This window comes from Sebastes umbrosus, chromosome 14 (genome assembly GCF_015220745.1).
Source record: "Sebastes umbrosus isolate fSebUmb1 chromosome 14, fSebUmb1.pri, whole genome shotgun sequence".
Lineage (NCBI taxonomy): Eukaryota > Metazoa > Chordata > Actinopteri > Perciformes > Sebastidae > Sebastes > Sebastes umbrosus.
The window spans coordinates 21673819-21701779 of record NC_051282.1 but is presented as its reverse complement, the minus strand read 5'-3'; the positions used below and the strand labels follow the sequence as shown (position 1 = coordinate 21701779).

Genomic DNA, 27961 nt, shown 5'->3' with positions numbered 1-27961 from the left:
AAACACATGGGAAAAAGAGGGAGAGGCAGAGGGGAGAAGATAGGTGGACCAAAAGAGACATGACAAGGATTAAAGTAGGATGTGGTGGAGCAACAAAAGATGATCAGTTTCATCTGGCCTGGACACAAACAGGAAGAGAGGAGAGAGAAAATGCAGAGAAGACTGATGACTTGCCTAAACAAGGGGGCAGGCGACTAACTGAGGAGGAAGCAGACAGGCCAAAGATTAACACTCTTGAGAAAGAGTGTGAGAGGGGGCTAGCGGGTGAAGTTAGCAGGAGGGGAGAGGTATGAGGGGACAGCTCTTGAAGAAGAAGTCACTCTTCTCTTTGGTGATCACTTTCTGCTCTGTGGGGAGTCTGCTGACCACTCTCATCATGATCAACGACAAGTAAGTGTGCCCCAAATCCCTATAGAATAACACTATCTTCAATCCAATCACAATGTTTTTTTGCATTTTGGGTGCTGGAGGTGTGTTAGTGGGGGCAAACGATAAAGAGGCATGCTGGGTGACCACAAGACAAGAGTGGAGCAGTTGATAATATAGGGCAGAAATTGAAGTATTTAGTTTTTCCACTGATGTCATCCTCTTTGTCAAAAGACACAAAGCTGTGAAAGGTGAAGTTAGTGTGGAATGACTTTGGTCTTTTTCTGCCCCCGAGTGAATGCATTTCAACATCATGAACTAAGCAATCCAAGAGGGAAGTTACTGGCAGAGACATTTAGAAAATGAGATTAAAACAGGTTAACTTGTTTTTCAGTGGTGATGTGGTGTTATTACCATTGTAAGTTTCTGTGTGAGGAAAATCAAAAGCAGCAGTTTTTTTTTTTCAAACAGAAATTGCAGAAACCCTCACACAGTCATTGAAAGTGACTCATGAGAGGTTGTTTCAGCTCAGCATGAGCCACCCCTACCATGTAAATAAATGGAATGAAAGGATTTTAAGCTGGACATTTGGGGCGGCTGTAGCTCAGTGAGTAAAAAGATCGTCCTTTAACCAAGGTTGGCAGTTTGATTCCGGGCTCGAACTGTCCATGAGCAAGAGACCCTGAACCCCAAGTTGCTCCCCTGGGTGCTTCACAGCAGCCCACTGCTCCTAAATGCTAAGGATTGGGAGGGTTCATTTTCGATGAGGTGGCTGAAGCTCAGTGGGTTGAGCGGGTTAATGTTTAACCACAAGGCCACAGATACAAAGTCCGCTTATAATAAGTGATTGTGGGCTTGTTTTCCGGAAAAGTCGCTTACAAATATGGGTAGTTGCGGGGTGCGTTTTTTTGGGCTTGTTTCTAAAGTGTAGTTGCTTATTTGGGCTCCCGTTTCTCTCCTGATGCCTCCACACCCCTCATACAGTCCTACAGGTGCACACATCGTAAGAGTGAAGGCTGGGAATCAGGCAGGATTGCACATTACAAGACTCCAACAAAGAATCAAAAAACACAGGACGTAGTGTTAAAATCAGTCCCTTGTGCCGATTGGTGGTGAGCACTTCCACGAAAGTCAGCTTGTTGTTTAGAGTGGTTGACAATTGACAGGTGGGGGTTCTCAGAGTTTGTGGAAGGGTTGCCTGGGTTGTGACATTTCAGGACAATTGGATCATCAGTAGTGTACCCTTGTATCATTAGATGTTTCGGCCTTTTAACACAATACACCCTCCACAAAGGCGGCGAGCTGCAGGGTGATCAATCCTCAGCCTGTATACTGTGCCCAAGTGTCCCGAAATTCCCCTTACTGCTGGGAATGGCAGACTGCTGAAAGGCTGACAGGTGGGGGGTTCTCCAGTGGGTTATGCGGATGTATTTGGAGCCCTGCCCGGATCATTCCGCTTGAGCCAAATCCACTGACTGCTTCTTTCAGCCGCTTCTGAGATTGCTCTGATGGTCTGCCACAGAGCCTGACCGTTGCATCCCAGCTCTTTCAGCAATTTAATGGTAGAAGAAGCCACGAATCCTCTGCATCCTACCTCCACTGGATGGACTTTGGTGTTCCAGCCTCGCTGCTTTGCTTCTGCTGCTAGCTCTGCGTAGCGCAACTTCTTACATTCGTAGGCCTCTTCAATCAAGTTTTCCCATGGAACTGTGAGCTCTACTATGTAGGCAGCATTCACTGGTTAGATTGTTTTTCGTAATGACAACGTGCATGGAAACAAACAATACAGCACATTTAGATATAGATATATACAGTATATAAACTGAATATACATTCAGTATACACATAATTGGCCAATAAAGCTAATTCTCATTCTGATATGAAGCAAAGACAAATGGGGCTCAGAGCCTCTTATAGCATCTGTTTTATCTCTGACATCAACATGTTACTCACCTGTCCTGTTTCTCTTGTGTTCGCTCCACAGTAATGTGGAACCTAACAGACCGCCTCCTCACAAGAAAAGCCCCCCCTGGCCCGCTGACCTCTGTAAAGGCTGCAAGTGAGAACAAACGTCGTCACTTTGCTTCTTCTCCTTAAGGCACCTTTTTTGTTTATGCCTTTAACAGATCAAGTCATGTCAGTGCTACAGGGATTACACACCTGACTGTGTATTTGGATGTGTTTGTGTGTGTGTGTGTGTGTGTGTGTGTGTGTGTGTGTCACAGGGAGGTCATCAAAAAAGTAAAAGAGCGTTACTCTAAAACCTGGAAGAAGCAGGAGGACAATTACCAAAAATACAGGTAATTTATTTTGAATTTATTTCATTTTGTATTCTGCAAACAAAAAAACAAACAAAAAAATGCTACCAGAATTGCAAATAATTGTCAATGCATGCACAGATATGCCGTATCTCCAGTGTCCATAGTACAGGCCGTACATTGTTGATCCGGGGATGTACAGTATGTATGATTTAAAAGGTAGTTTAAATAAACTATACATGGAGTACTGCTCTCATACGAGGAGTACCTAATCCCCTTCAAATAATGACAGTCTCTTTTATATCTTTTCACTCGTCTGATTTACATTTGTCACAAATGGCGGAAATCGATGGGCAGATCCTATTAAGTCTGATCTCATGCATGACCTTGAACTGTAAGAGCTTCAAAGAAAAAAACTAAATCTATGTAGGATGCTTTTTATATGGTTAGAACGAAGAACAACTAAAGACAAGGAAGGAGAAGTGGAAATAGAAGTGTTGATTAAAGCAGAAGAACTTACAGACCAATGTTAAACACATAGTCTAAATATAACACGTCTTAAGGTCATGTGAGTTACGCTAAAACAGAGAGACTTCACCTCAGGCAGCTTTCACTCACCTATGTCTTTTTATTTATAACGTGAACAAACTGTCTATTCAATTAACTCTTTCTGTATTTTGCAAATTATGAAGCTTTCTGTTCAACAACACTCCTGACCGTCTTGAATGTGATTTAACGAAGTCCTTGTGGTTCCCCAGATCTCAGCTGAGCAGCGAGTGCCATGGTTCTGACAAGGCCATCATTACCCAGGCCAACACTCCAGTGGGATCCAAGCTCGTGTACGACGGAGAAAAGAAGAAGACCTTCCAGGTGAACCCGGAGATTTTCAGCACCTTTGTAAAGGTAAGTTGTTTCTCATTCATGAATATTACCACAACATCTGATGCTTGTTTGGTGTCTTGTTTGGTGCAAGTTATATTCTTGTCATACAATATAATGTGACATCAATATACAACTTTATCTACTTTTTAAGGACATGGACAGAATTGTAAGAATCCAAAGTATGACTCTAAAAGCAATACTAGTTAGGAATGTGAAGTAATATAATGAATACATTTAGGGAATTTCAATTAACTAGTAAAGACAATTGTGGTAGAAGGCAGATACAGATAAATGTAACTGAGTCACAGAGGATTTCAGTTTATTTGGATGTAGTTCTTATCTTCACTATGACCTCAGCTATGTACATAACTCTATGTCACACAAGAGGACTTTGTTTTCAAAGCAAAAAAACAGTAAAATAATTAATTAATTATTAATAGTAATAAAATAGCAAAAGATAGTGAAGATAAATAGTAACATAAGATAAGATAAGAAGTAGATAATACAAATAGTGACTACTGTGTGTGTATATAGACTATACACACACAATCCAAAGTTCAATGAAGCAGCCATGTGGTAAAAAGAAGCCATTCTCAACCAGTGGGCCGCGGCCCACTGGTTGGCCTCAGAGCGCCATCTAGTGGGCCGCGGAGGCAGTGGTACTAGATTATTTTTTTATTATTATTTAGCAAAGTGAACAGGTAAAACCTAAAGGAGGTAAGATGCCAGCTGCCGTAAAACCAAAGCCTATTGAAGGAGGCTGAGACACGGGCGGACACGGGTCTTGTATTGGGTATAACACATGCGCAGTGTAACTGGAGCTGCGGTTGTGCGTTGCGATCGGCTCAATTTCGGCGAGTGCAGAGCAGATATTACTGTGCATGTGCGGTACCCCGAAGACGCGTTGATTAAGTGTGACCCAACCTCCTTCAATAGGCCTTGTGTAAAACACCAAACATCATCAGGTAGAGACAAACGTGTTTGCCACTGTTAGCTAGCTAACGTTCTCGGATGCAGTGAGACAAAATGGATTGGTTTTTAAAGCGAAAAAGTGATGTGGGAGACAACCCTGCGTCAGTAAAAGCTCCGAAGCGTGTGGTGAGGAAATATGACCCTGAATACATTAAATTTGGATTCGTAATGGCAGGCAGTGATGCTGAGCCCAAGGCACAATGTGTTGAATGTGGAGAAATCTTGTCAAATGAGGCGCTAAACCCATCGAAGCTCCAGAGACACTTAAACACAAAGCACCCAGGATGTGTCGAGAAGCCAAAAGAATATTTCCTAAGGAAAAGGGACAGGCTTCAGGCACAACAGAAAGTCATCACAACATTAACAACTTAGTCAAAAGCCACTTTGAAAGCTAGCTATATGGTTGCTGCTCGTGTAGCTCGTAGCAAGAAACCCTTTACGATTGCAGAGGAGCTTATGTTGCCAATTTTTTTTCCCATTGTGACTGTCACAAAATCAAAGGCAAGGAACAAACTGAAAGCAACTTTGAATGCTACTCTGCGTGTCAGCCTTTCACCCATCCCACCACGACTTGATCTCATTATTTCCCAGAGGCAAGCCCAAGTGTCTCACTGAGGGTAAGCAGAATATGTATTTTGGTCATTACAGCTGACAGTGGCATAACACATATCTACAGCCCAGTTTATTATTTGTTGTATAAACATGTTAGGTTTTTTACTCATTTATTTGAGAAGGTGGTCCTCGGAAATTTTTTGACAATCACAAGTGGGCCTTAAGTTGCAAAAGGTTGAGAACCCCTGGTCTAAAGTGCATGGTGCAAGTGCATTGAGGACATGTCCAGTTCCTCTTTTGCTAGTTAAAGGTGCTAAATTTCAGAGCAAGTACATTTGCTACTTTCACAATGTGGGCGCTAGGCATGAAAATGACAACTGCGTCAGTCTGAAACTAGCATTGACAGTTGCACTGTGTGCCGCTTTGAGCCACGTGTAAGATAGGGCCCGAAGAGTCTACAGCCATGCAGACAGTCAGGTTCAGATTCTAAGTAACAGGATTCAGGATACAAGTCACAACAGGTGGAAAGAAACGGCACAATGAGTGGAAATAGGCCAGTTATGTCCTGCAGGGCAGATGAGAGAAAGTGGAACCAGGTGAGCAGGCTAATAACCCGCTTCTTAAGAACAATAAAGTACAACGTGCCAATTTGAAACACACACAAAAGAACAGCCCATAAAGTACAAACTTTTGACCTCACCAAGACGTGAATAACATCTGTCTACCACCAACACAGCCAAAGAAGGAAGGAACTTTAAGCTTTAACATTATTAGCTATTGAAACTAGTAAACACACACATGCTCATTTGCAAATGAGATTAGATCGGCCTTGGATCAACTTCCCTTAATATGTCTCTTTGTCTTTCACAGACAGTATGATATAATCTTTATATAAATGTTGTTCTGTAATACATTTTCCTCTGGTGTTGATTCCAGGAGCATCCGTTCCCAAATAAAACATGGGACACGTGTGCTGTTGTTGGGAACGGAGGGATCCTGACCAACAGCAGCTGTGGAAAGATGATCGATTCAGCTCAGTTTGTTATCAGGTGAGAAAGGTGTCCAGTGTAGTGGACTGATGACAACCTTAATCAACGTTAACATTCACATTCTTTGCAATTCTTTGCAATTCTTTATAACGATCTCTATATCGCCTTTGTTGCTTGTTCAGGTGCAACCTACCTCCCTTGGAAAATGGCTACAAGAAACACGTGGGCATCAAGACTGACCTTGTGACAGCAAACCCAAGTATCTTCGTAGAGAAGTGAGTCAGAGGATGAACCTCACTGCACTTTAAAATGTTCCTGTTGTCTTCTTGCTTCACATCTGCTGTTTATTTTCAGGTTTGGGTCTCTGATGGGGCGTCGCCGTCCCTTTGTGGAGAGTCTGCGCAGATACGGCAACTCCCTGCTGCTCCTTCCCGCCTTCTCGTTCAGCTTCAGCACCCCTGTGTGCCTGCGGGCCGTCTACGCCACTGAGGACTTTGAAAGCCCCGTCCGGCCCGTCTTCTTTAACCCTGACTACCTCCAGAATCTGACGCTCTTCTGGCGCTCCCAAGGCCTAAAAGGAAAACGACTCAGCACCGGCATAATGATGGTTAGCCTGGCGCTGGAACACTGTGCCAATGTGCATCTGTACGGGTTCTGGCCCTTCAGTAATCACCCACAAGGACTTTACGCCCTGGCTAACCACTACTACGATGACATAAAAGCTACGGGACTCCACACCATGTCGGCTGAGTTTGACCTCTTGTTGCAGCTGCACACTGAGGGGGTGCTCAGGCTTCACCTGGGAGATTGTCGACCAGGTAAAAAATAGTTTTCAGACTCAGGAGCAACTGGCAGGACAGGAGCAAAGTGCCTTCTTTGTAGCCCAGTCTTTCATATACTAACTTAATAATAATAACTTTCTGCACATTCCTATGCAGCTTGTGGCCTTTTTATTTTTATTTTGTTTTGCCACTGGCTGATGACATGATGACATGGATTAAGTATGTCCAAGCAAGATGGACAAGGGTCTGAAAAGTGAAGCCAATGTGGAAATGCCTTAAACTTGTATTCTTTCTAATAACCATTGGCTCCACCCTCTCCTGTCACTTCTGGTTGCAAAAAAACAAGATGGCGATGGCCAAAATGCTGAACTTGAGGCTTCAAAACGGCAGTCCACAAACCAATGGGTGATGTCACGGTGACTACGTCCACTTCTTATATACAGTCTGTGAGATGGACTCTCAGTGAATGCTGAGTTGGCAGCCAAGACATTTGCACTGAAATGAAGATGCAACAAAAATATTAGCTATAGTCTTGTAAATAGTCTTGTAGTCTAAAACTGTATTTATTACCATAAATGTTGCAGCTGGAGTCTGGAGGGAGTTATTTTGATTTAAATGGGAATCCTTTGTGAGGCCTTTGTGGGGGTTTACATTGTGGTGCCTTGTGTTAATCAATTACTAATGACAGTTATGTAACTGATCACGGGAGCTTTTGCATTGGAATCAAGACTTGGGTGTGTCTTGTGTAACTTGGAGCATTGCCTTTCATACTTGTAAAGTCTTAACAGTGATCTTTGTCATCCAGAACAATAACATACAAGCTGCAGATGACCAAACTTGAGAACTCTTGGTGAGCCAGTTTTAGTTTCATGTGAATGTTTGCGCTTTTTTTTTTTGAGAACAGCACAAACTAAGAGGGACAATTAAGTTAAAGTGAATAAATAATCATCAGAAAAAGTTCTTTGTATGTAATTAGTGGCTGGACTAGAATTCAAGACGTCTTAGCTTCCATGATTTCGTATCTTTGAGCGATTTAGTGTCCCGAAACCTCCCAACATTTATCATTAAAATGCAGTATTTCTTTACAAACCACATATTTGGCTGGAACACCATATGATCCAGTGATTTATTAGCATAGATTTTGTAGTACTTTTCATTAAACAAATGAAGAGACTGATTCTTGAGTTCCTTGTTTCTTTATTCGAGAGATGAGGCACACAGTCTGCAGATTGCGAAAATCCTGACAAATGGTATAATACATGATCTTTTATACAATACGCCAACATCCTGTTTGGTCCTTTCGTCCAATGGGTTTGTTTCTCCTGCTTATGACACATCCTACTTCTAACTTATCATAGGGCGAGGGCTGTTTCTGTCATAGTCCTGTTGCTATGTTACAGTAGTGGTTACATTCTTTGTCATCAGTCTTAGCTAGTAGGACAGTACGTACTCATCTGACCTTAAACAAGACACTTTTATCAGTTCTAAATACCATTCCAGCACATTCACAGAAAAACATGTAGTGCAATAGCTTAGCAGTGAACAGGGTTGATTATACATTACAGAATACTGATTATACACTATACATTTTGCACACTTTTTATATGCATTCCTCTATTTTTTACACTTCATAGCAAATGCATGAATCCATAGTAATATTTCGGGTTTATTTGGCCTCATATTTCCATATTTTCATATTTCCATATTCAATGCAGCTGTGATATCAGTGGCCTATACATTACAGCACCTTTCACTTCAGTAAGTTTCTCCTCCGTGTCCTGCTGCAAGGCATCCCACAGTTACTGAGTGGACCGAACATGCAAACATCTGGATGATGCTTTCACAGACTCTGTGAAAAAAAATGTAACCAGGGAAGCCTTAGCAAGAACTGGAACAGTCTTTGTCCTACTCCTCTTTCCCTGTCCCCAAATTGATAATGGTAGCCCGTGCACACGGTCTCCAAAATGACATCTGTTGTAGGGATAGTACATCCGGCCAATTAGGCCATTAATGGGATGAAATGTTTGTTTCTTTTTGGAGAAAATAGCCCGCTGCCACAAGTTGCCATCCCGGACATTGCTCATGGGATTCCACTCATATCGGCAGTGACCTCGTTGTACATCCAGCTGCAGCACTCTGCTCATTCCCACTGGCTCGTCTCTCCAGGGTGAAGTCTTTTATTTCACAGAATCACAAAAACACACTTTCCATTTTTTGCCGTCTATTCTCCAGGCAGTTTGACTGTGAACTCACTAATGACGACAGACACAAAGTGGAAAACTCGGTGGAAAAAAAAAGAGAGTGAGGAGACATATTAATCTTTATACTTTATATAAAACATCGAAGAAGCACTGAATGACTTCTGAACATTTTTGATGGTTCAGTCTGGATTGATTCAATAAGTAAATGTATTAACAATTCAGTTTTTAAAATTATTGGCTAATTGGAAAAAATATTGAGGGGTTTAATTAAATTGACTGTCGTCACTGTAACAAAGTCGTTTTTTGTACTTTTCTTTTGTATTTTTAAATACTGCTGAACACCCACACAGGTGTTTTCAGATATTCTGGCTAATAAGACCTCTGATCAGGTTTAAGATAAAGTTTAACTACAGTTTAATGTTTAAATAAACATGTTAACTGAAGTGGTTTTGTTTATCTGTATGAAAGAGAATTAGTTGGCACAACTTTTTTTATTTAGTACGTAGAAAATTTAAAGTTTTTTATAGATAAGAAAGATAAATTATCTGAAAAAAAGCTCATTAGTTGGCATGACTTCTTATGTTTGAAATTATTGGTATGTAGAACTCAAAACTTGAAGTTACATTACATGTGAATGATAAGTTATTTCAACAAAAGATAATTAGTTGGCTCAAATGAAGACAGTTTTCCTCAAAACTTAAGAGTTTGAGTTGGCCTCAAAATTCAAAAAATCTAGTGCAGAAAGTTGCCTAGACATTTTACGGAGTAAAAACAAAAGTCACATGAAAAAGTAAACCATGTGAGGATTGAATAGAAGAAAAGAGATAAATCAACAGCTGCAGCAGAGAAGAGACACTCGGGAAAAGGGTGTGGTAGTTCCTGGGCCACCTGTCTGTTTCTGTTTGACAATTATCCCTGATGTGACTGCAGAGCCTCATTCAACATTCAACATGCTGAGAAAACTTTGAGGAGTGCAGTGGGACAGAGGGCTTGAGTGGAATGGTTATACTCGGACAGAGAGGCGGAGTGGACTTGTTGTATTTTGCTCTGAGAATGATTGAGAAGGACTTTGTGTTGCACAAAACTTGCGTTCAGCAGGTGAGTACAACAACACACTGACTGTGATGTTTCTGATGGTACATGTCCACAGCTTCCGTCCTTTCCACCCTTCCCAATCGTTGTTTATGTTAGCAGCCGTGCAATGCATTCTGGTAGCGTGGCGGCGTGATTCGAGAGACGGGCCATCACGTTGGCGTTAAAGTTGAGGTCGAGGCTACTTTATGCAAACTTTAGGCTATAAATGCTTTATCAGGGGCATCCAGCGCGACTTTTGTCGATCCAAAATAAAGACAGATTCAGCAACTGCAACTCACATTTTCGTTCATTTTCGTTCCAAATAACCATGTTGGTTCCGGTTCGAAATATGGGAGCAGCAACCCAGGAGGAAAAGTGTTCATCCAATCAGGTGCCGAGCGCCTTGTGTCTAGTGGCAGCCCAGCAGGCGTCCAATGCTGGGAAGCGAGGTGATCCCTCGATAAAAAACGATAAAAAAACACCCCTGTGGACATGTACCATGCTAGGCAACATTGCGTTGTGTGTGTATGTGCACACTACATGTTGTGCAAAAACTGTGCAGCTTTTTTGCTTTAAGTGTGTTTTGGCTGCAGTGGAGTTTATATCGTTCATAGCCCATATGTGTCCGTGTTGCTGCCTCTGCTGTTAAATGGCAGTGCCGGCCCTGTCTGAACCTTTCAGGGATAGACTGCATGTGTGAAAGGGACGTAATTGATAATCAATTGCATGCACAGACTGCAATGTGACATCTATAGAATTGGAATTTATGGTTTGGACATCAGGCTGTGTTGTTTAAGCTACGTTTCCTTCTGTATTTCTGAATATCTTCTGTAATTTAATAGGTATAATATATATTACATACTGTATATTCATATGTTCTCCTTTCCCTTTTAAAAATGTAACACAGTAACATTTACTCAGAGTACATTTTAACTGAACTGAGTACATTTCTACACAAGTACATTACTTTTACTTTAGTAAAGTATTTTTGTAGGCTTGTCATTCCGTCCCTGGTAATGTAATTTTAAGCCTCACAGACTCAGATGATCTGTCATCACAAGCTAAAGTTCAACTGTCACAGAATGACCTGCCAAAGTGACAAACAAAATGACACAGCTGACATGAGCCGAAGTGACATCTCTTCGGTCTCCTGTGTTGTTCCTGCCAGTGACACAACATCAGCCCGTGTGGCTCTAATCCTCCTGATAGGACTGCAGAGACGCTGCTCTCCACCAATCAAAATCAAACACAGATCTCATAGTGACAACAAGAACAGTTGACAATACTCAACGTTTCAAGATAGGGAAGCCTTTTTATGTCCTCACGTTTTTTTTTTCTTTCTCGGCCGTGGAGCCCAAACAAAAGATGCAGAGACTTTATTCAATAAGCATTTCTGTTTTATTTTTTGTAGGAAAATAGGTCTTTTCACATGCAAATATTTTCATCAAAGAATATGAAAAAAAAAATCTTTGCCAGGGGATACCAGAATGGCACTCAAAGAAATGTACATTTTACAAAAGGCATAGAAAAACACACAAATGCATGTATGAATCGGAGTTTGTACCGGTAATACCACTAGTTTTATTGTCACATCCCACATGGGTGACTATAAGAAACATGTAGGGAAACACTGCAGTCTTTCTTCTGAACACAGACATTTGTTTTACGTAGACAGACAGATGCTGAGGGTGGACATTGTGGTATCCCTGATAAATAGACCCACAAAAGACTTCTGATACAACCCCTGTGTGACGTGCTTTCACTTATAATTCATTCAGCTGCCAGGTATGAGGGATAATTAGATAGTTTCAGTTCCAACGTGTGTTTTTAAGGGTACTCAAATGCATATTGGCGAATGTAACATATTTAAAATTTAGATGATTTAATGTCATGTCTGGTTTTCTTTTACTACCTTGCAAAAGAAGAATTCCTGCTGCACACTGTCAGTACTTCATTACTTCCGCCAAGGAAGTCATGTTTTTGGTTCAGCTTGTTTGTTGGTTTGTTTGTCCGTTTGCCAGCAGGATTATAAAAAAAACTACTGGACCGATTTTCATGGAACTTGGTGGATCTAACTATTTTTAGCTTTCGTTAACATTGCGAGATAGTGGACTTGACCTTGGTGCCCCTTGTTAGCAAGTCCTTAAAGAATCAGTGTACTTACAGAACCAGAAACCAACATGGGCATACTGCTAAACTGGTAAACCTGAAGGATTAGATGCTCTTTATGGGTTGAGAAAAATGTCCGACCTAAATGGCCAACAGCCTTATTTTTTATTATCATCTCGCAAATGCATTGTCACGAAGGTTAAAACACACATTGGCACACCTATATAAGACTCCGTACAAAATCAGACAGGGCACTTTAACCCTTGGTGCGTCCTGTTTGCTTTTAGTGTTTTGTTCTTTTTAAAAGCCCTATAGTGACATTTTGGAGACACACAGGCCTGGTTTTCACAGTGACAATATGCAGAGGAGAATAAACCCTAATACAAGTATTTGTAAAAGTAATTTCTGCCCACTGGGCGCACTTTTGTCTTTCTACCTTATTCTCTTTCTTTCTCAGTCACTCAATAGACAAAAGAGAACAGGTCTGAGCCACATAACCTGGAATAGTTTTGGAGATGTAAGGCCAAGCTGCCAGTCATGCAGACTCTGAGCAGATGGGGTCTTTCAGTACCCTCACGGCACCTCCTCAAAATCTTCAAGTACTCCCTCTTTTGACAAGAAGTCGCCATCTAGTGGCTCCAGCTGCAAACCATCACCAGCTGCCTGTTATCCATTTATGCTTCAGTTTGTTTCCTGCTCTTCAACAAAACGCAGTAAATACTTTAGTTGAGAAACTTTGTTCACTGGGGAAGAGTTTAATGAGGGCTGATTGGCCCCCAAGTGGAGAGGACTGACACTGACTCTCAGTAAATCACCTGTGGCTTATGCGGATGGAGCGGCGTCAGTGGAGCCAGTGTCAATCACTGCTCTGGGGAGCAGCTGACTGAAGTACTTCTGGGGATTTATGACTGTCTGCTGCTGGCGGACAGATATGTGGAGCCCAGTGGTGAACAAACCAATCAGAAACACTCTTTCTACTCAAGCACCCTGTTGTATATTGTGTTTATGTGAAGGAAGCTACGTCACAATGTCCAGCCTCACAACTTCACATGAGTTATGTTTTGTTGAGTTAGTTGCTGGGAAAGATCCTTCAAACCAGATTTATTAAATCAAGGACATAATGTGCCGGCTTTTCAGATTTGCTCCCCCTCTCAAATTACTGTCATCAAATGAACTGCTGCTTGTCTGGAAAGCTACTGTGGGCAAAAGCTTGGAATGGTTTGAATAATTTGGCACTTTATGTCCTTTTCCACAACTGATTCATCAGCCAGTTTCCACACACAGCTGTTCAGCAGAACAATGTTGGAAAAGGAGTAACACTTTTTTTTTTTTAGCCCAGAGGGTTGCTACATACATTAAATATTGACACTGTAACATACAGGGAAAAGTCTGGCTTTTTTTCTTTACATCAGTAAGTCACTGTAGCCGACATATTATAAAAATATACTATGTCATATTTCACATTTTTTACAATTGGAAGGCAATTTAAAACACAATAACCATAAATATCCATACATCTATTTCATTGATAAAAGAACTTTCTTTTTCTTTATTTTTTACAAAAAACGTTATTGAAAAAAGGAGTGTTTTCGTATAAAACACCGGCTCGAACATAAAAATCGACTCCATTTTGGAGTTTGCTATTTTAAATCCCAGTCCAAAAAAGCAATACATATACTGTGGTACAAAAACAGGTGACTTTTACAAAAGGGTTGGTCTCACGTAGGCATTAATCCACAATTGGAGTAGCATGGCCACAGTATTCCAAAGCTACAAACAACCAGGCTTCATGGCAGCCTAGCATAAAATCTTGGCACTGACACTTGCATCACACAAACAGTGTTTGGTCTCACTATAGTATAGTAATGGCTTCAAACCTTTTTCCATTACAACGTGGTGATATTGCAGCCTTGTGCATCTAACACTGAACTCGTAGCGCTGAGAGGATTTAACTGACACAAGGCTTGTCGATAGAAAAAGGAACACTACAGCTGGTTAAGGTGTTGCTGGATGCAGGTAGCATTTGGCAACTGGTATCTACTCCCTATTAAAGGAAGCCCCGAAGAAGATACCACCAGGGGGCAGTCAACTACAAGGCAGATGAAACAGATGTGGAGTGCAGAGCAGCCTTCAAGAGCCAGAGAGAGAAACTGAGAAGTTGAGGAGTAAAGTATAAAAACTGGATTGCTCATGCACCTTAAAAAGAACATTTTTTTTCTTAGGAAATTTCAGATGTAGACTGGATAAAAAAGCCACCTGCTGTACTCATCGGTTTTCTGAGCAGCAGCTGGTGTCACACAGTTATTAAAAACAGGAAACACATACAAACACACTGTCAAATGCAAAGTCACAGTAACGTAACACTGTGATCAACACTGGAGAGAAAGCAGACACAGAACATGACTGACAGGACACAGCCTTCAGGAAGGTGATGTTCTCGCTGCGTTATAAAGTCACTGCTTTAGGCGCTGCCACCAAATTATGTTTCATTTTATTGCATTTACTATGACGCTCCTTGATAACGCCATTACAGTAGCTTTAGCTTGCCAGAACACACTCATAACATGGCATCCCTTTGCCTTTGTGTTTCATGTCCAAAGAATTAGGATGCTAATGTGTTAATGGAGACGGTGTCTTTGCAGAGGAGCGGCCAGAAAATGAGCTAAGCCAAATCTGGGGATCAATCTGATTTGCAACAGAACTCATTATCATTCAGTAATTTTCCAAAGTTCAAACCCCTAAGAAAGCATGAAGGGGAGGACAACAGAGGTCAATGATCTGCTGCAGGACTTGAGGAGACATGTAAACGACAGACTGTAGCCTACAGTTTGTGTTGGTGTGATGTTTCAAGTTAAACAGTGATAGCCCAGACAAAAATAATTGTCAGCTGCAACATCACGTCTTTTTTTTTTTTAACACACCTTAGTACACAAACACATCTTCTCCAGCTTGCAGGATTCTTTAAGGCACATTGGTGTTTAAATATCCAAGGAAGATTGCAACAGCTCGTCATCTAGTCTCTAATATATACACCGTTTCTGGGGTTAAATCCATACAGAGGGCTTCCCCTCTCCTGATTTGCTGCTACTGCTGTTGCTGCTGCTGCCTCCTCCGCTGCTGCCTCCTTTCCCGTGCTTGAATCTATGCTTGCGCTCTTTCTGAGGCTGCGGTTGTGGCAGAGGTTGGGCCTGGATGATGTTGCTTTGGGGCTTGTCGTCCTGGTTGTCCCCGAGCTGCTCCTCTGCCCGGTGCTGCTGACTGTAGGCCTGGATGGCCGCCTCCAGTTGTTCGTGAGCTTGCTGGATCATGTCTTTGTTCAAAGCTACGCGGGCCTCCCCTCCAGTGGGGAAGTTATCTTCATTGCTTCCAAACTGCTGCTGCTCCTCTTGGGCAATGTTCGCCCGGTTCTGCTTGCACGCCATTTTAGCGTTGCTAAGGTCCGTGTAGGGCATCTGCTCCGGCTTTACCACAATGTTGTAGCCAGGTGGAGCTGATGGGGTGTTCCATGAAAAGGGGTAACCCACGTAATCCGCAGCCCCATCTCCACCCACCCCTCCCTCAGAGCCCACCTCAGGCCCCGTCCCCGCTACTGAACCCTCAACACCTCCATTGGTGCCCAGCAATCCCAACTGGTACTCATCCTCCTGAGGTGGGCAGCGCCGACGGCGAAGAATGTCACAGATGGTACCAATCCCCAAATGGAGCATCTCCCAAACATTGAGCGTGAGGCAAAGGACTGTCACGCCATACATGATGCGCAGGAAGATGGTCTTCTCTGTAGGCCGCGACACAAAGCAATCAACGCTGTGGGGACAAGGTTTCCCCGAGCACACGAACACGGGCATCACGCGAAACCCGTACAGCAAATACTGGCCTGCAAGGAAGCCTGCTTCTAGCAGCGTACGAGTCACCAATTGCAAAACATAGACCCGCATCAGCCCCTCGTCTCTTATACGCTTGCGCCCATCATGCCGGATTTTGGGTCTGGGTGTGGGTTGCAGTGGATCCCGCAGCCTTTTTGGGGGCTCGATCTCTGGCACCTCATAGATCATGGGATCATCCTCTTGGTCCTCCTCGGTCTCCTCAATCCCGCGGTGTTGCCGTGCTCCAAAGCAGATTTTCCTGGGCTTCCTGTGCGTGTAGCCCCCTCCTCCTGTTCGAACCGCAACAGAACCAAGTCCTCCTTTGGCTTCATCTAATCGTGCAATCTTGTTGACAGCGTAGCCCATGTACATGAGAGAAGGCATCGCCACCAAGATGATCTGGAAGACCCAGAAGCGAACGTGGGATAGAGGGGCGAAGGCGTCGTAGCAGACGTTCTCGCAGCCCGGCTGGCCCGAGTTGCAGACAAACTTGCTCTGTTCGTCGTAGTAGATGGACTCTCCCCCAACGGCAGTGAGGACGATGCGGAAGACGATGAGCACGGTGAGCCACAGCTTCCCCACGAAGGTGGAGTGGTTGTGGATCTCCTCCAGCAGCCGCGTGAGGAAGCTCCAGCTCATGGTGTCGCTGGACAGTGGGGCAGACAGTGTCCCTCTCTCACCTGCTCACAGACTCTGGAGAAAGGAAAGAGAGGGAGAAAAACAGTATGAGCTCACAATAAATATAAATTTCAAAGTAAGTAGAACGATTTTCCAGACTTTTATCCCTGCTGAAATAACATTAGTTCTGCAAATTCAGTAGCAAGATGGGCAAAGGGGTGACATAATAATTGCCTTAATTAAAATAAGAGTTCCTCTCTGAGCTCAGGCAATCAATACATCCTTAATTTGATATATTGCTTATTGCAGCACAAATGCACATACACTGAATCCGGAGCTCAGCGCCACAGTGAGGTTGCTGTCAAGTTCGTGGCTTTTTAGGGAATTAGAAGACCAAACAGGGTGGAAAGAGGATATCGGTATTAAAAAATACCATCAAGCAGCACTGAGAAGGAGGCGAAATAATCCAAATAGGGAATTTGCTATCGCCAAATACACACTCGCTTTATTTAACAGCCTATCTCTTTTTGAAGAATAAATCCTCTTAGTGAGCCTTCTTCTGTGTGAGGTGCAGTTTTCAGGATTGTATTAACTTGACTGGTTTGTTCTGGTTGGGAGGTAAATAGCATTGTGCTGTGCTTGTGTGCACGTGTGTGTGTGTGTGTGTGTGAGAGCACAGTTTAGGAAGAGGGACATGTTGCCTATGTAGGTTAGGTCTGGGCTCCAGGCAGTCCAACCAAACCAGCAGAATCAGCAGGTGGCCCGGCTCGAACCGTTGGAGCGGGGAGTCAGACAGCAGACCCACATTAGCTCAGGCAGTGGAGCTGAACCCAAACACTGCTGTCCCTCAGGGCGGCTTTGGGGGATGAGTACGACACCTCCACTGAACTTTCCCCTTTATGAAGCCGCAATAGCGCATGGCTTATTGTCAGCTAGACTGAGAGGAAAATCCAACCATGAATGCTTAGTTTGGGGTTTAAAGAGCTTCCAGGGACGATATCCTTACCAAGCAGGTTGAGAGCTTATTTGGAGCGAGCTGCAGCTGCAGCGAGAGGGAAAATGTAGCTGGAGGAGGCGAACAGGAGCTCCCAGCCCTCTGCTTTGTGTCTCCAGTAGGAGCAGAGAAGGAGGGGATGTTTTGAAGAAGGCTCGCAATGAAACATGTGTCATATTGATCACTCTGACCATATAAGGACACGCCTGGGACACAGGAGGTAGATGTCAGGAATCCAGTACGCCTATTACCCACATACAGTAAGAGGGCCATAACTGCCAGACTAAGCGGTGGAGTCTAACTGTGAGCGTCTGTGACCGACATGTATGAGTAAGCAGCAAATAACCAGAGCGAAGCGAGAGGCTGCCACAAGCACACAGAGTCAGAGCAGTGTCCCTCCATGGTCCAGCTCCGTCTGACTTTTCCAGCATTACATCATTGCATTTTTTTTACATAACTCTTACTGTGCTGCACAGTTGTTCTTAAGATAATAACAACCAGATTCAGTCACAGACAAACAGTCGGCTGCAAAGGTTAAACTGCTTTGATTTAATATAATGGTAAGGTTATTCTGCTGCTTACTGTTTTAGGGCAAAATGTTTCATTATTTGTGTATCTTTTTCTACTTTTCCTTTCTGCTGTACGTGTTTTTTTCAGTGTTGTACTTTCTGTTAAAACAGTTTTTCTATGTACTTTATTGAATATTTGTGATGTAGTGGATTCAATCTATACCTACTTATTACTTATTTTGTCTGATTTCTGCCTTCAGTCAGTCACTTCAAATCACACTTCAGGATATTCTTTTACGAATTATTAAATTCTGAGTGACAAAAACCTGATTTAGGCTGACTAGGCTGCTGCAGATGTAAAGTAGATATCGGCCTATTAATCGTCTATCGGCTTTTTCCTGCTCGACCCCTACTATTTAATGCACTTTTGTAGCCGGAGACCCAGCTGAAGATGAAGCCTTGTATTTTCTTTGCAGAGTTCTTCGGTAGTTTGTGCACCAGGAACTGTCACAATCCCTCCTGACCAGGAGAGACGCTCCAGCGCAGCCACACGGCTGCCTGGGCCGGAGTTTAATGCTCGCGCTACCTCAGCCACATATAACCTGGCATTCGCTTTCTCATCCAATTTATGTCTGTGGGAGCTAGTGGGGCAGTTAGGGGTAAGAAGCTGACTCTGTGCATTAAGTTACTGGCGTGAGTCAGCCTCCCGAAAAGCACCGCACAGACACAGCGTGCAGGCTTTCTGTCTGTTGCTCTGATATAAACGATGAACAGCAAATTGGTGGAAATCGTGTCACACGTGAAAACATCAAAAAACACGCCAGACTTTGGTTCTAAAGTCCGAAAAGGAAACAAGGAAAACTCCCTTCAGTGTAATCCCACTGTGATTTTATATAATAGGAGACGACTAACGAACATTCAGGGTTGATGGCTCTATAGCCGTCAGCCCAAAAGGTCATGACTGTGTAATCACGAGTCATCAAACCATCAGTCTCTCTGATACATCTGAGCCCATGATATAGCTCATTGCCCTTCCAGAACAGCACAAGGTCAAAGGTCAACAAGATCAGTTCCTAAGGGGTTGGACTCTCCACATCCCGACCTCACGCGCAGATTCAATTAGACAGTTGCAAATACAGTTAACGTCACTGGAGGGATCCCTTCAGTTACTGGCTTTCATCCCTCGGAGACTCACATCCAGATATATTACATTGACACAGATGGGCAGCCACACGTGCAACAAAGCATGTAGAGTGGAGCCACAATGTCCCCGTACACACAAACACAACATGACTATCAGAACACTGCATTGGGGTTAGCTGAGGCGCTCCTCTCTCACAGTACTGACTCATCATGTGGACACAGTGCTCCAGCTGGAGGACCCTGGGCTTGGGAGGGACACCAGGGGAATGAGCCCACCACGGGACAGACCCCGACGCGTGCAGGGGAACGAGGCGAACGAGGGTTGTAATTGTGATGCATGCATCATCGAGGGGAGTCCTGTGCAGCAACAGGTGAACGTACGTAATAACAGGTGTGTCAGGTCATGGTTTCTTTTAGAAACAGTGGTGTATTTATACATAACATCATATTTACTTACTAATAGTTACTTGGAGAAAGTCTTTGAGATGAGGATATCAGGATAAACTTTAGGGGTGTAGCACTTCTTTTCTTTCTTATGCAATGTGGTTTTGTGTGACCAGAAGATGTTTGGCTTACCACAGTAATACAAGACAACTAACAAAGACAATAAGGAGTTTTATGGTCCGTTCAAAGCATCATTTCTGAAGTACTTTTCTGGCGTTATTAAAAAAAAATCATTGTGTTAAAGCAGCAGTGGGTAGAAATGGAGCAAATATGATTAAAAAAAGTTATATTTATAAAACGGTCACTATGTCCTGACAGTAGTGCATGAGACAGGTAATCTGAAATAATCATATGCCTCCGGTGTCCTCCGGTGCTCCTAACGGCATCTGCAAGATTTCACAGACCGGAGGAAAACAACCAATCAGAGCAGAGCTGGAGCCTACCGTCTCTGAGCCTGCCGTCAATCACTCACAAACTCCAATCAAACGGTCAAATGATCAAATATGAATCAATATTCTGTTACTCTAATGCCTATTTCTCTGTTTTCAATTCAAATGTTTCAATGTTTTCAGTCTAGTTTTCTCTCGGAACACTTGAACTACAATATGCTGAAAGGTTATTATGGAATTTTTGCCCAATGATGCCAAAAACATTTTGCCTACTGCAGGTTTAATGTGACCTGTTTCATTGATGTTTCTTGTGATTATGCCAGATTTCAAGGTTTAATTTGTCACATGCTCATAAAAAATGTGCAATGAAATGAAGGTTGGCTGTTTAAAAAGGCTATTGTGCAATCAAGAACATTAATAAGAATAAGAGTTAAAGATAAGAATTCTAAAAAAGATTAAAAAAAATATGAATGTATGTAATATAAGTATTAAAATTGTGTATATTTGCCCGTACTGGGCAATTTTTCAGAATATGAACATTTTAAATGTATCTTACATGTAAGGCCAAGTATACAATACAATTTTGCACACGCTCAAGTGCAAGTATGCAAAAGTGCAATGCAGAGGATTCACAGAGGACAATACAGTAGACAAGGCAGAGGTTATCCAGAGGTCAGAGGTCACCATCCTGATGCTCTGAGGGAAAACGCTTCCTCAGAGTCTCTCTCTGTTAGACTGTTAATAAACTGCACTATTAATAAAGGGGAATTTAAAATTAAAAAAACTCTCTTTGCCTCTAAACTGTTTGTCTACATATTATTCCCGCTTGGCTTTGATAAATGCAGATTCATGTATAAACACACACACAAAGCCACATTCATATTAATAAACAGGCCACGGGCAGTTTAGATAATGAACGTACTGTAAACGGGAGGCAAAAAGCTCTAATGAGTGTATGTAATGTAATATTAGATTTATCTGCCTCTGGATGAACTTTAATCAAGTGAAGCATACTAACAAGCACATGTGTAGACAAATGAAACATATTAAACTGCTACGCAAAACCTTATTGTTCATAATAATAATATAATATTGTATGGTCGCTGTATGTAAAGTAGTTATTGGATCATTTCTTAGTCGTTTTTCATGTTGTTTTATCTCCGCTTATCCAACACAGTACTCATCCATAGACAGCCACTATCCATCAGTTAGCTCACAGAAAACATGCACTTATGAATGTCAGTGCAGGCTTGGGGTAAACATTTCCTGCTTCACCATTATGCTAATTATCAATTAGATCTCTCTTGTTTTATAGTGATTGTTTCATCAGCTAAGATTGATTTAGCCCTGATCCTGCCGTTAAAACACTCCTCACGTTACACCGTTATGTGATTATTGCTTCTTTGTTTATGCGCAGTGCTGCTTTATGGGGTCTGTCTGCAACATTGAATAACTCCCTGGCACAAAGCATCCCCTTACACGACCACTGAATGTTACATTAATCCAGTGGTTCTCAACCTTTTCCAAACAGCTAGCACCTAGGCGTTCCCCTTTCATATTTTAAAAATAGAAACAGGAATGATGAATGATTTGTTTTGTCTCATACGCAATTAGTGCCCAAATAAAATGTGCCCACATTACATTATCAAGTTCGTATTTGCGTCAGCGCTGCAACAAGTTCTTATGCTCTCAGTCCGTTTTCTAAATATCTCTCATAACATCTCAAGCAATGGCATGAATGTTGCACAAGGGAGTAGCTTGAGTTATAAAAGCTATGAGTATTAAAACATTATCACTAAGCACAACACTAGAAAGCAACAAATAACATAACCGTCACTCTTAGATGGTATTACCAGGATAAATATGAGCTGTAATTTCTGTCGAATGTGCAAAATTAGTTTTTTGGAACAGTGGCAAGATGTTAAATTTCATTCAAGAAAAAATATAAATGTTTATTTTGCATATATTTTGGGCTCAAAATAGATCTAGAGTCAGTAAACCCAGACAGTTTGAGGGTTATTTATCCACTCAAAAAGACCTCAAACCTTCTCTATTCAAACTTAATGCTGAAACTGAATATATTCAACAGTCGTTTCTGTGAAGTAGATTTTTGTGTCCAGCAGCGAGGCAAAGTCGGGAAAAAGAGAGAGAGGTTAATAACGCTGCTGCTTCACAAATATCTTTCTCCCTGTGTGAGGAAGCCACATTTTAACATTTTATATTAACAGAAACTAAATGTAATCGGTGAAGATCCAGACGGACCAAAGCCAAACTGGTGGCGCAGAGTTTGAAGCTGTCTTCCCCGCCGAGATTTAATATGCTGGCTTTGTAAAGCTTAATCACATAAAAAAAGAAATACCTTTATACTGTAAAAATGGACAATTTAGCTAATAATTAATTGAGATGATATCAGGATTGTGGCACAATGACGCCTTCTGTCTGAGAGCCACATGTAGTCAAGAGTTTGGGAGCCTCTTTTTAACCACAGCCATCAAAAAATAAATAATTTAATTAGTAGATTCTGATATCAGGGCAACCCCAAGCCAACGAGAGATGATTTTAGTGTCTATAATCTCATTAATTCCACAATAGAGCCGGTCAACAGAAACACAAATGCTTCCTTTTAAACAAAAAGCATCAGAGAGCAGTGAGACAAGTGACTGGGACCTCTGAGCGTGTTCTGTTAGGGGCCGATGTTCCTGTCTTGTTCTTATTTTTGGGTCATTGCCACGCTGCCCTCTCCCTCTGTTCTGCCAGCGGCGTCCTCAGGCTTCACTGATGCCCCTCCGAGCCTCCACCTTGTCCCACACAGACTCAAACTATAATCTCCTCACACAGTAGCTGGCCAGACATCTGTCCATGACAACCCCCTGGATCGACACATGTGGGTTAAATCGTGGCTGTTGTGATGCTAAGAGATCCCACATTAAACCGACAAATTTATGTCAGAAAAAGGTCACCAGCCTCTGCTTGTGATTTCACGATATGAGTAGAGATAACCGCTATAACAACGCCGTGTGGAGGAGCGACCGCCAGCAAACGCTCGGCTTAAAAAGCACAGGGGGTTTCTCATATTGTGGTTCCCCTTCTCCTACTCTGAAGGCTGGATAAGCTCCTTTGTTAGGCACTCAGGGATATTCAAGTCACCCCCCGAAAAAATCCAGTATAGCTAAAAATGGTTTTTTTTATCAACTTCTCTGGTTGTCTGTTTTTTTTTCTGAGCAGCAACTTTGTTCAAAAAAGTCCTTGAAGTGATTAAAAAAACATGCATGCAGAGAGTGACTTTGCATTAAGTTGAGTTGGTTATCAGAGCTGGTAATCACATCCATTTCATACACTAATCTCTACCAGATTGTGTAGTGCATGTATTTACACAGACACAAACACAGACATGAAACTTACTTGCAGAATGATCAATGCTCGCAGCCATGACACACAAATACATGATAAATTCCAAAGGTTTGAGACAGTGCACCCCAAATTTGGGCCTCTGGCTCTCAAAACGTGTAGCAGAAGACGTAAAGGAATTCAAATCAGAAAAAACCTCACTAGTGAGGGATAAAAATAGAAACTAAACATTGTGGTCAAACTTGAACCTCGGCCTGTGAGACAATCTTGAGAAGAGGAAGTCTTTGCTGAGACGGATGAATGAGCTCTTCTTCTTCATTTTTTGCAGGAGGGAGGCGGGTTCGGAAGGAGCGTTTCTCTCTCAGTATTCGTGGGAAACTAAAAATTCCCTCATTAACAGTGTCCGAAGGGGAGAAACGCAACGGTAAACCGGTTCCATATGTTACAGGAGGAATCTCTGAGGCAGGAGCAGCCTCTCTCTTTGTGCATCTGTGCCTTTTCTTCAGCTTTGTGCAGAGACAGAATACATGTAAATTGTCCTTTTTTTGGTAATATTAAGTTCCCAAAAAGAGTACGAACAAGTTCAGGAAGACCTTGTAAATAATTATCCTTTGGTCAAAAGGTCTGGCTTCCTGATAGAACTGCTAACTTACAAATTTGTCTTCATTTAAAGTCGCTTTCAAATGATTAAATACAAAAATACAGAGCAGATACAGACAACAAACAAGCAGCAAAGTAAAGTGATGAAGCAGCATACTCACTCTACTCCTTCTCTCCCAGATACCAGGTACTGTGTCCTTTGTCTCTCAACCTGAGGCCCCTCATCATCTCTGTCCCCTCGTCCCACTTAGCCTCCTTTACATACCCCTTCACCTGACATCAAACAGCCCTGACCTAAAATCAACAACGTACGGCATCCAGACAACAACAAAAAAACTCAAAACAAAACACCCGGCTCCGCGGCCCTTCTCTCATGTAGAGCCTCAGTGTGTGTGCTTAACCAAGTGTGAGCTCTTCCTGAAAGAGAGAGGAATGAGGGAGGCAGAGCATCTTCTGTCTCTCTCCCCTCGGTACTCAAAATGGTCCTCACTTACCCCTCATCCCCTTTCAAACTGGGTCATGGTTGGGGGTTGGGGAAGGGGATGGGTGTGTGTTTGTATGTGTTGGATGAGGAGGAGGTGGTGGGGTTTTAATTCCCCTTGGAGGGGAAGTCTGACTGACAGACAGTGATAGGGTGGAAGAGGAAGTACGTGGCTTTGGAGGTAAAAGACTTCATTGACGTAGTGAGACCTCTGGCCACCGAGCGCGGCAGGACGCGGCTTTCAGGAGAGAGTCAGGGCAGCAATTAGAGGTCTGGCCTTTATGTTTTCGTAACACTGTTATAGTGCATCTAATGTAACCTACTAGTAGCCTTTTGAGTCCAGTAGATCCTAATTAAAGGACCAGTGTGTAACATTTATAAGTATGTTTTCTTTAGTGTATAATCACCTGATCATAAGAATCATGTTTTCGTTAGCTTAGAATGAGCTGTTAATATCTACATGGGGAGCAGGTCCTCTTCACGGAGTTTCTACAGTAGCCCAGAACAAACAAACCAAACGCTGTTAACTTTTCCTGCTTAGGTCGTAGTCGATAACGTTACTCGCTCCCGTCGCCGCCGCTCTCTCTCTTGCTTCATCACTCACTTCCCACGTACACACACACTGTAAGCACTCTGCTCTTTCAACAAGCAAGTTACTTGTAGAAAGCCTTTGAGATGAGGATATCAGGATCAAATTTAGGGTGTTTTCATTACCTGAGAATGAGCCGATTATATCTACATAGGGAGCGGGTCCTCCCCACAGAGTCCACCATGTTTTTACAGTAGCCCATAACGGACAAACCAAACTCTGTTAACTTTTCCTTCAAATCATCCTCAGCTACTGCTTCTTTGTGTTTAGTGCTAATAATAAAATGTTCAATTATAAAATGTCACGCTCAGTACATAGCCTATATTGTTCACATTTGTTTTTTATATATATAATATAATATATATAAACAACATTTTATCCTGTTAGACATTTCTGTGAAATTGTCATAATTAGCATGAATTATTGAGTTTTGATTAAAAAAAATTTTTTTGTCACAGTGACCTTTAACCCCCAAAATCTAAGCAGTTCATCCCAAATTTGAAGAAATTCACAAGAAGGTCGCAAAGACGGCATCACAGACAGTTCGTCCATTCAGATTTCCCTCCAAAGCCGCTCCCCCAAAATGATCATAATGAACGTAAACAACAAACATGGCTACTGTTAGCAGTCACAGCTGTCGAGCTAGCAGCTTGTGGAAGACGGTGAGTGCACTGGCAGAGTGCTCGCAGGTAGACAGGCAGGTAGCCCGTCCAATCATTACATTCAGCCTGAATGAAATGATTGGACGGGTTTATTACAGTCCTGAGATAAGATATAGGGGATTTTGTTCTTTTTTTTGTCAGAGCATTTCATTCATTGATTGCTGTTGGGATGTAAAGAGAATTTCAACAAATATAACAAAAATATGTTTTAATAAGATTACAAACCGTTGCTTTAACATTCAGTATTTGCCTTAGAAATCCAATATCAATACTGTACAGTATTATTCAGACCACTGGTCATGAGTTTCATACCAAGTCCAATGTGTCAAAGCATAAGAAATAATTGATGCCCAACATGCTGCATGTTATGAATGCCAGTAGATTTTGCAGTTCTGAGAGACGGCCAGTGAGCGGCCAACCATAAAAAAAACAACTAACAAGTTCACACAGAAAGTTGCTGTAGAAGTCATAAAAGGACACTTTGAAATCTTTGAGATAAAAGTTGGGAAACATCCAAATAATCAACTGACCCTGGCTCTTCTAGATGTTTGATGTCAACCGCCCATACTGCAGTCTGTGCCTGCAGATATATGGCCACTTGGTCATAATCCTCCCCATCACTTTCAGCCTCTGCATGCCCTCCTCTCTCCGCCACTCTGCCTCCTCCCTAAAGCCCTCGCATAGGGTCATAATCATGCAACGCTACAAACAATAAAAGTTGTTCGTTTGATATTGTCCAAATCCACTCACCAGCGGTGGTTGCTCAAATTAGCACTGCACGCTATCTCAGCCTCTTTTCTTATCTCGCTCCTCTGAGCGGACCAATTGCTATCATCAAATTTCACAGATCATGTGCTGAGAAATCAGAGGGTATAAATCCTCTTTAAATTCATATCATGTCGCTCAAAGTCCACAGCTTCCGTTAAATATGTTTTTCTTTAATGTCCAGCTATCGCAATTGGATGAATGTGAAGTTGATAAGTGGTGAAATGTATTTTTTCATCTCTGTAATAACCTTGAATAATTTGACGGCCTCATCTCCTTTTGATGTTCATTCATGGAGCGCTTTCCTCAGTCATACATTTTTTTTTATAGAAAAGATGTGATCTTGATTTTGATGCACATATGGCTATAATATGCGTACTAAAGAAGAAGAATGGCAACTATTCACAGTCAATCAGACTAAAGGCCTTTTCCTATGAGTGCTTTGACAGCAAAATAAAAAGTCCCCAGCTCAGTTCTGGCCCGGTTCCCCGTGTTCAAACTCTACCTTGTGAATAAAACACTAAATCGCTATGTAAGCCACTTTTTTATATCTGTTTTGTGAGTTTGTTTATGCCACAGTCGAGGTCGACTTTGCAGACTCAGCCAGCACAGGGATAGAGATGATTTATTACTTCCATTTTCTGCTGACATAAAGTGGAATAACTCCTTATTGCTGTCACTGCCAAGTCCTGACATAAGGGGGTATAGCTCAGTGGTAGAGCATTTGACTGCAGATCAAGAGGTCCCCAGTTCAACTCTGGGTGCCCCCTTGGGAAGGATATTTGTGGTGGAAAAATACAGCCAGGTTTAAGTTATATTATACATGAGCACTTTGACTTGGTAGCCATTCCAATAGAAATTCACTTTGTGGTTTCACCTTTGACCCAAAATCGTTTTAGTATGTGTTTTTGCACTCAAAAAGAGACATACGGTGAATTTTTGACTGTGTGGTTGATGGATAGTATTCTCCCACAATGCAATTTACAAAAGAAACGGAGGAGCAGCTCACAGCTGGAGAAAAAATTAAATAAACTAGAATTACCTTGCGGTTGTATGCTTTCGCCAACCAGTCAAGTTGCAGTTTACATCCATGTCTGTCCAAAATGTCATCACTTCATTATTTTATCTTGTTAGATATTTGTGTGAAATTGTCATGAATAGCATATGAATTATTTAGTTGTGGCCAAAAACGTGTTTTGTGAGGTCACAGTGACCTTTGACCACCAAATTCTCAGTTCATCCTTCCGTCCAGGTGGATGTTTGTGCCAAATTTGAAGTAAATCGCTCAAGGCTTCCCTGATATATCGCATTCAGGAGAATGGGACGGACGGGAAGTCAGAGTGAGCTTTGATCTTTGTCCACCAAAATGTA

At 42.2% G+C, this 27961-nt stretch overlaps 2 protein-coding genes and 1 non-coding gene across 7 annotated transcripts in view; 2 read left to right on the top strand and 1 right to left on the bottom strand.

The window, feature by feature from the left end:
- Window positions 1–7979, top strand: LOC119501277 (alpha-2,8-sialyltransferase 8E-like). Of its 4 annotated transcripts, none has more exons than XM_037791547.1 (8): window positions 1–390; window positions 1889–2075; window positions 2351–2425; window positions 2592–2666; window positions 3383–3527; window positions 5967–6079; window positions 6202–6294; window positions 6374–7979. In XM_037791547.1, exons 2-8 carry the CDS (start codon window positions 2068–2070, stop codon window positions 6846–6848), a joined length of 984 nt encoding a protein of 327 aa, XP_037647475.1. In that variant the 5' UTR covers window positions 1–390; window positions 1889–2067; the 3' UTR covers window positions 6849–7979. The 4 variants fall into 4 exon arrangements, with proteins under 4 accessions (XP_037647475.1, XP_037647473.1, XP_037647472.1 ...); XM_037791545.1 differs by having other exon boundaries at window positions 1661–2075; XM_037791548.1 differs by having other exon boundaries at window positions 275–390; window positions 1855–2075.
- A 3479-nt stretch (window positions 7980–11458) lies between these two features.
- gjc1 (gap junction protein gamma 1) overlaps window positions 11459–27961 on the bottom strand; it is a 51756-nt gene continuing 35253 nt past the window's right edge. The window contains exons 1-2 of one of the 2 annotated variants that reach the window (XM_037791538.1): window positions 24255–24541; window positions 13456–16741 (exon numbers count right to left, since the gene is read on the bottom strand). In XM_037791538.1, the coding sequence (XP_037647466.1) occupies window positions 15230–16687 (1458 nt within the window). In that variant the 5' untranslated portion in view covers window positions 16688–16741; window positions 24255–24541 and the 3' untranslated portion in view covers window positions 13456–15229. Of the gene's footprint in view, window positions 16742–24254; window positions 24542–27961 lie in introns of those variants that run through there. The other variant, XM_037791539.1, reaches the window with a different exon arrangement.
- Window positions 27289–27360, top strand: trnac-gca. Its single transcript has one exon. It is a non-coding gene; the product is annotated as a tRNA-Cys (tRNA).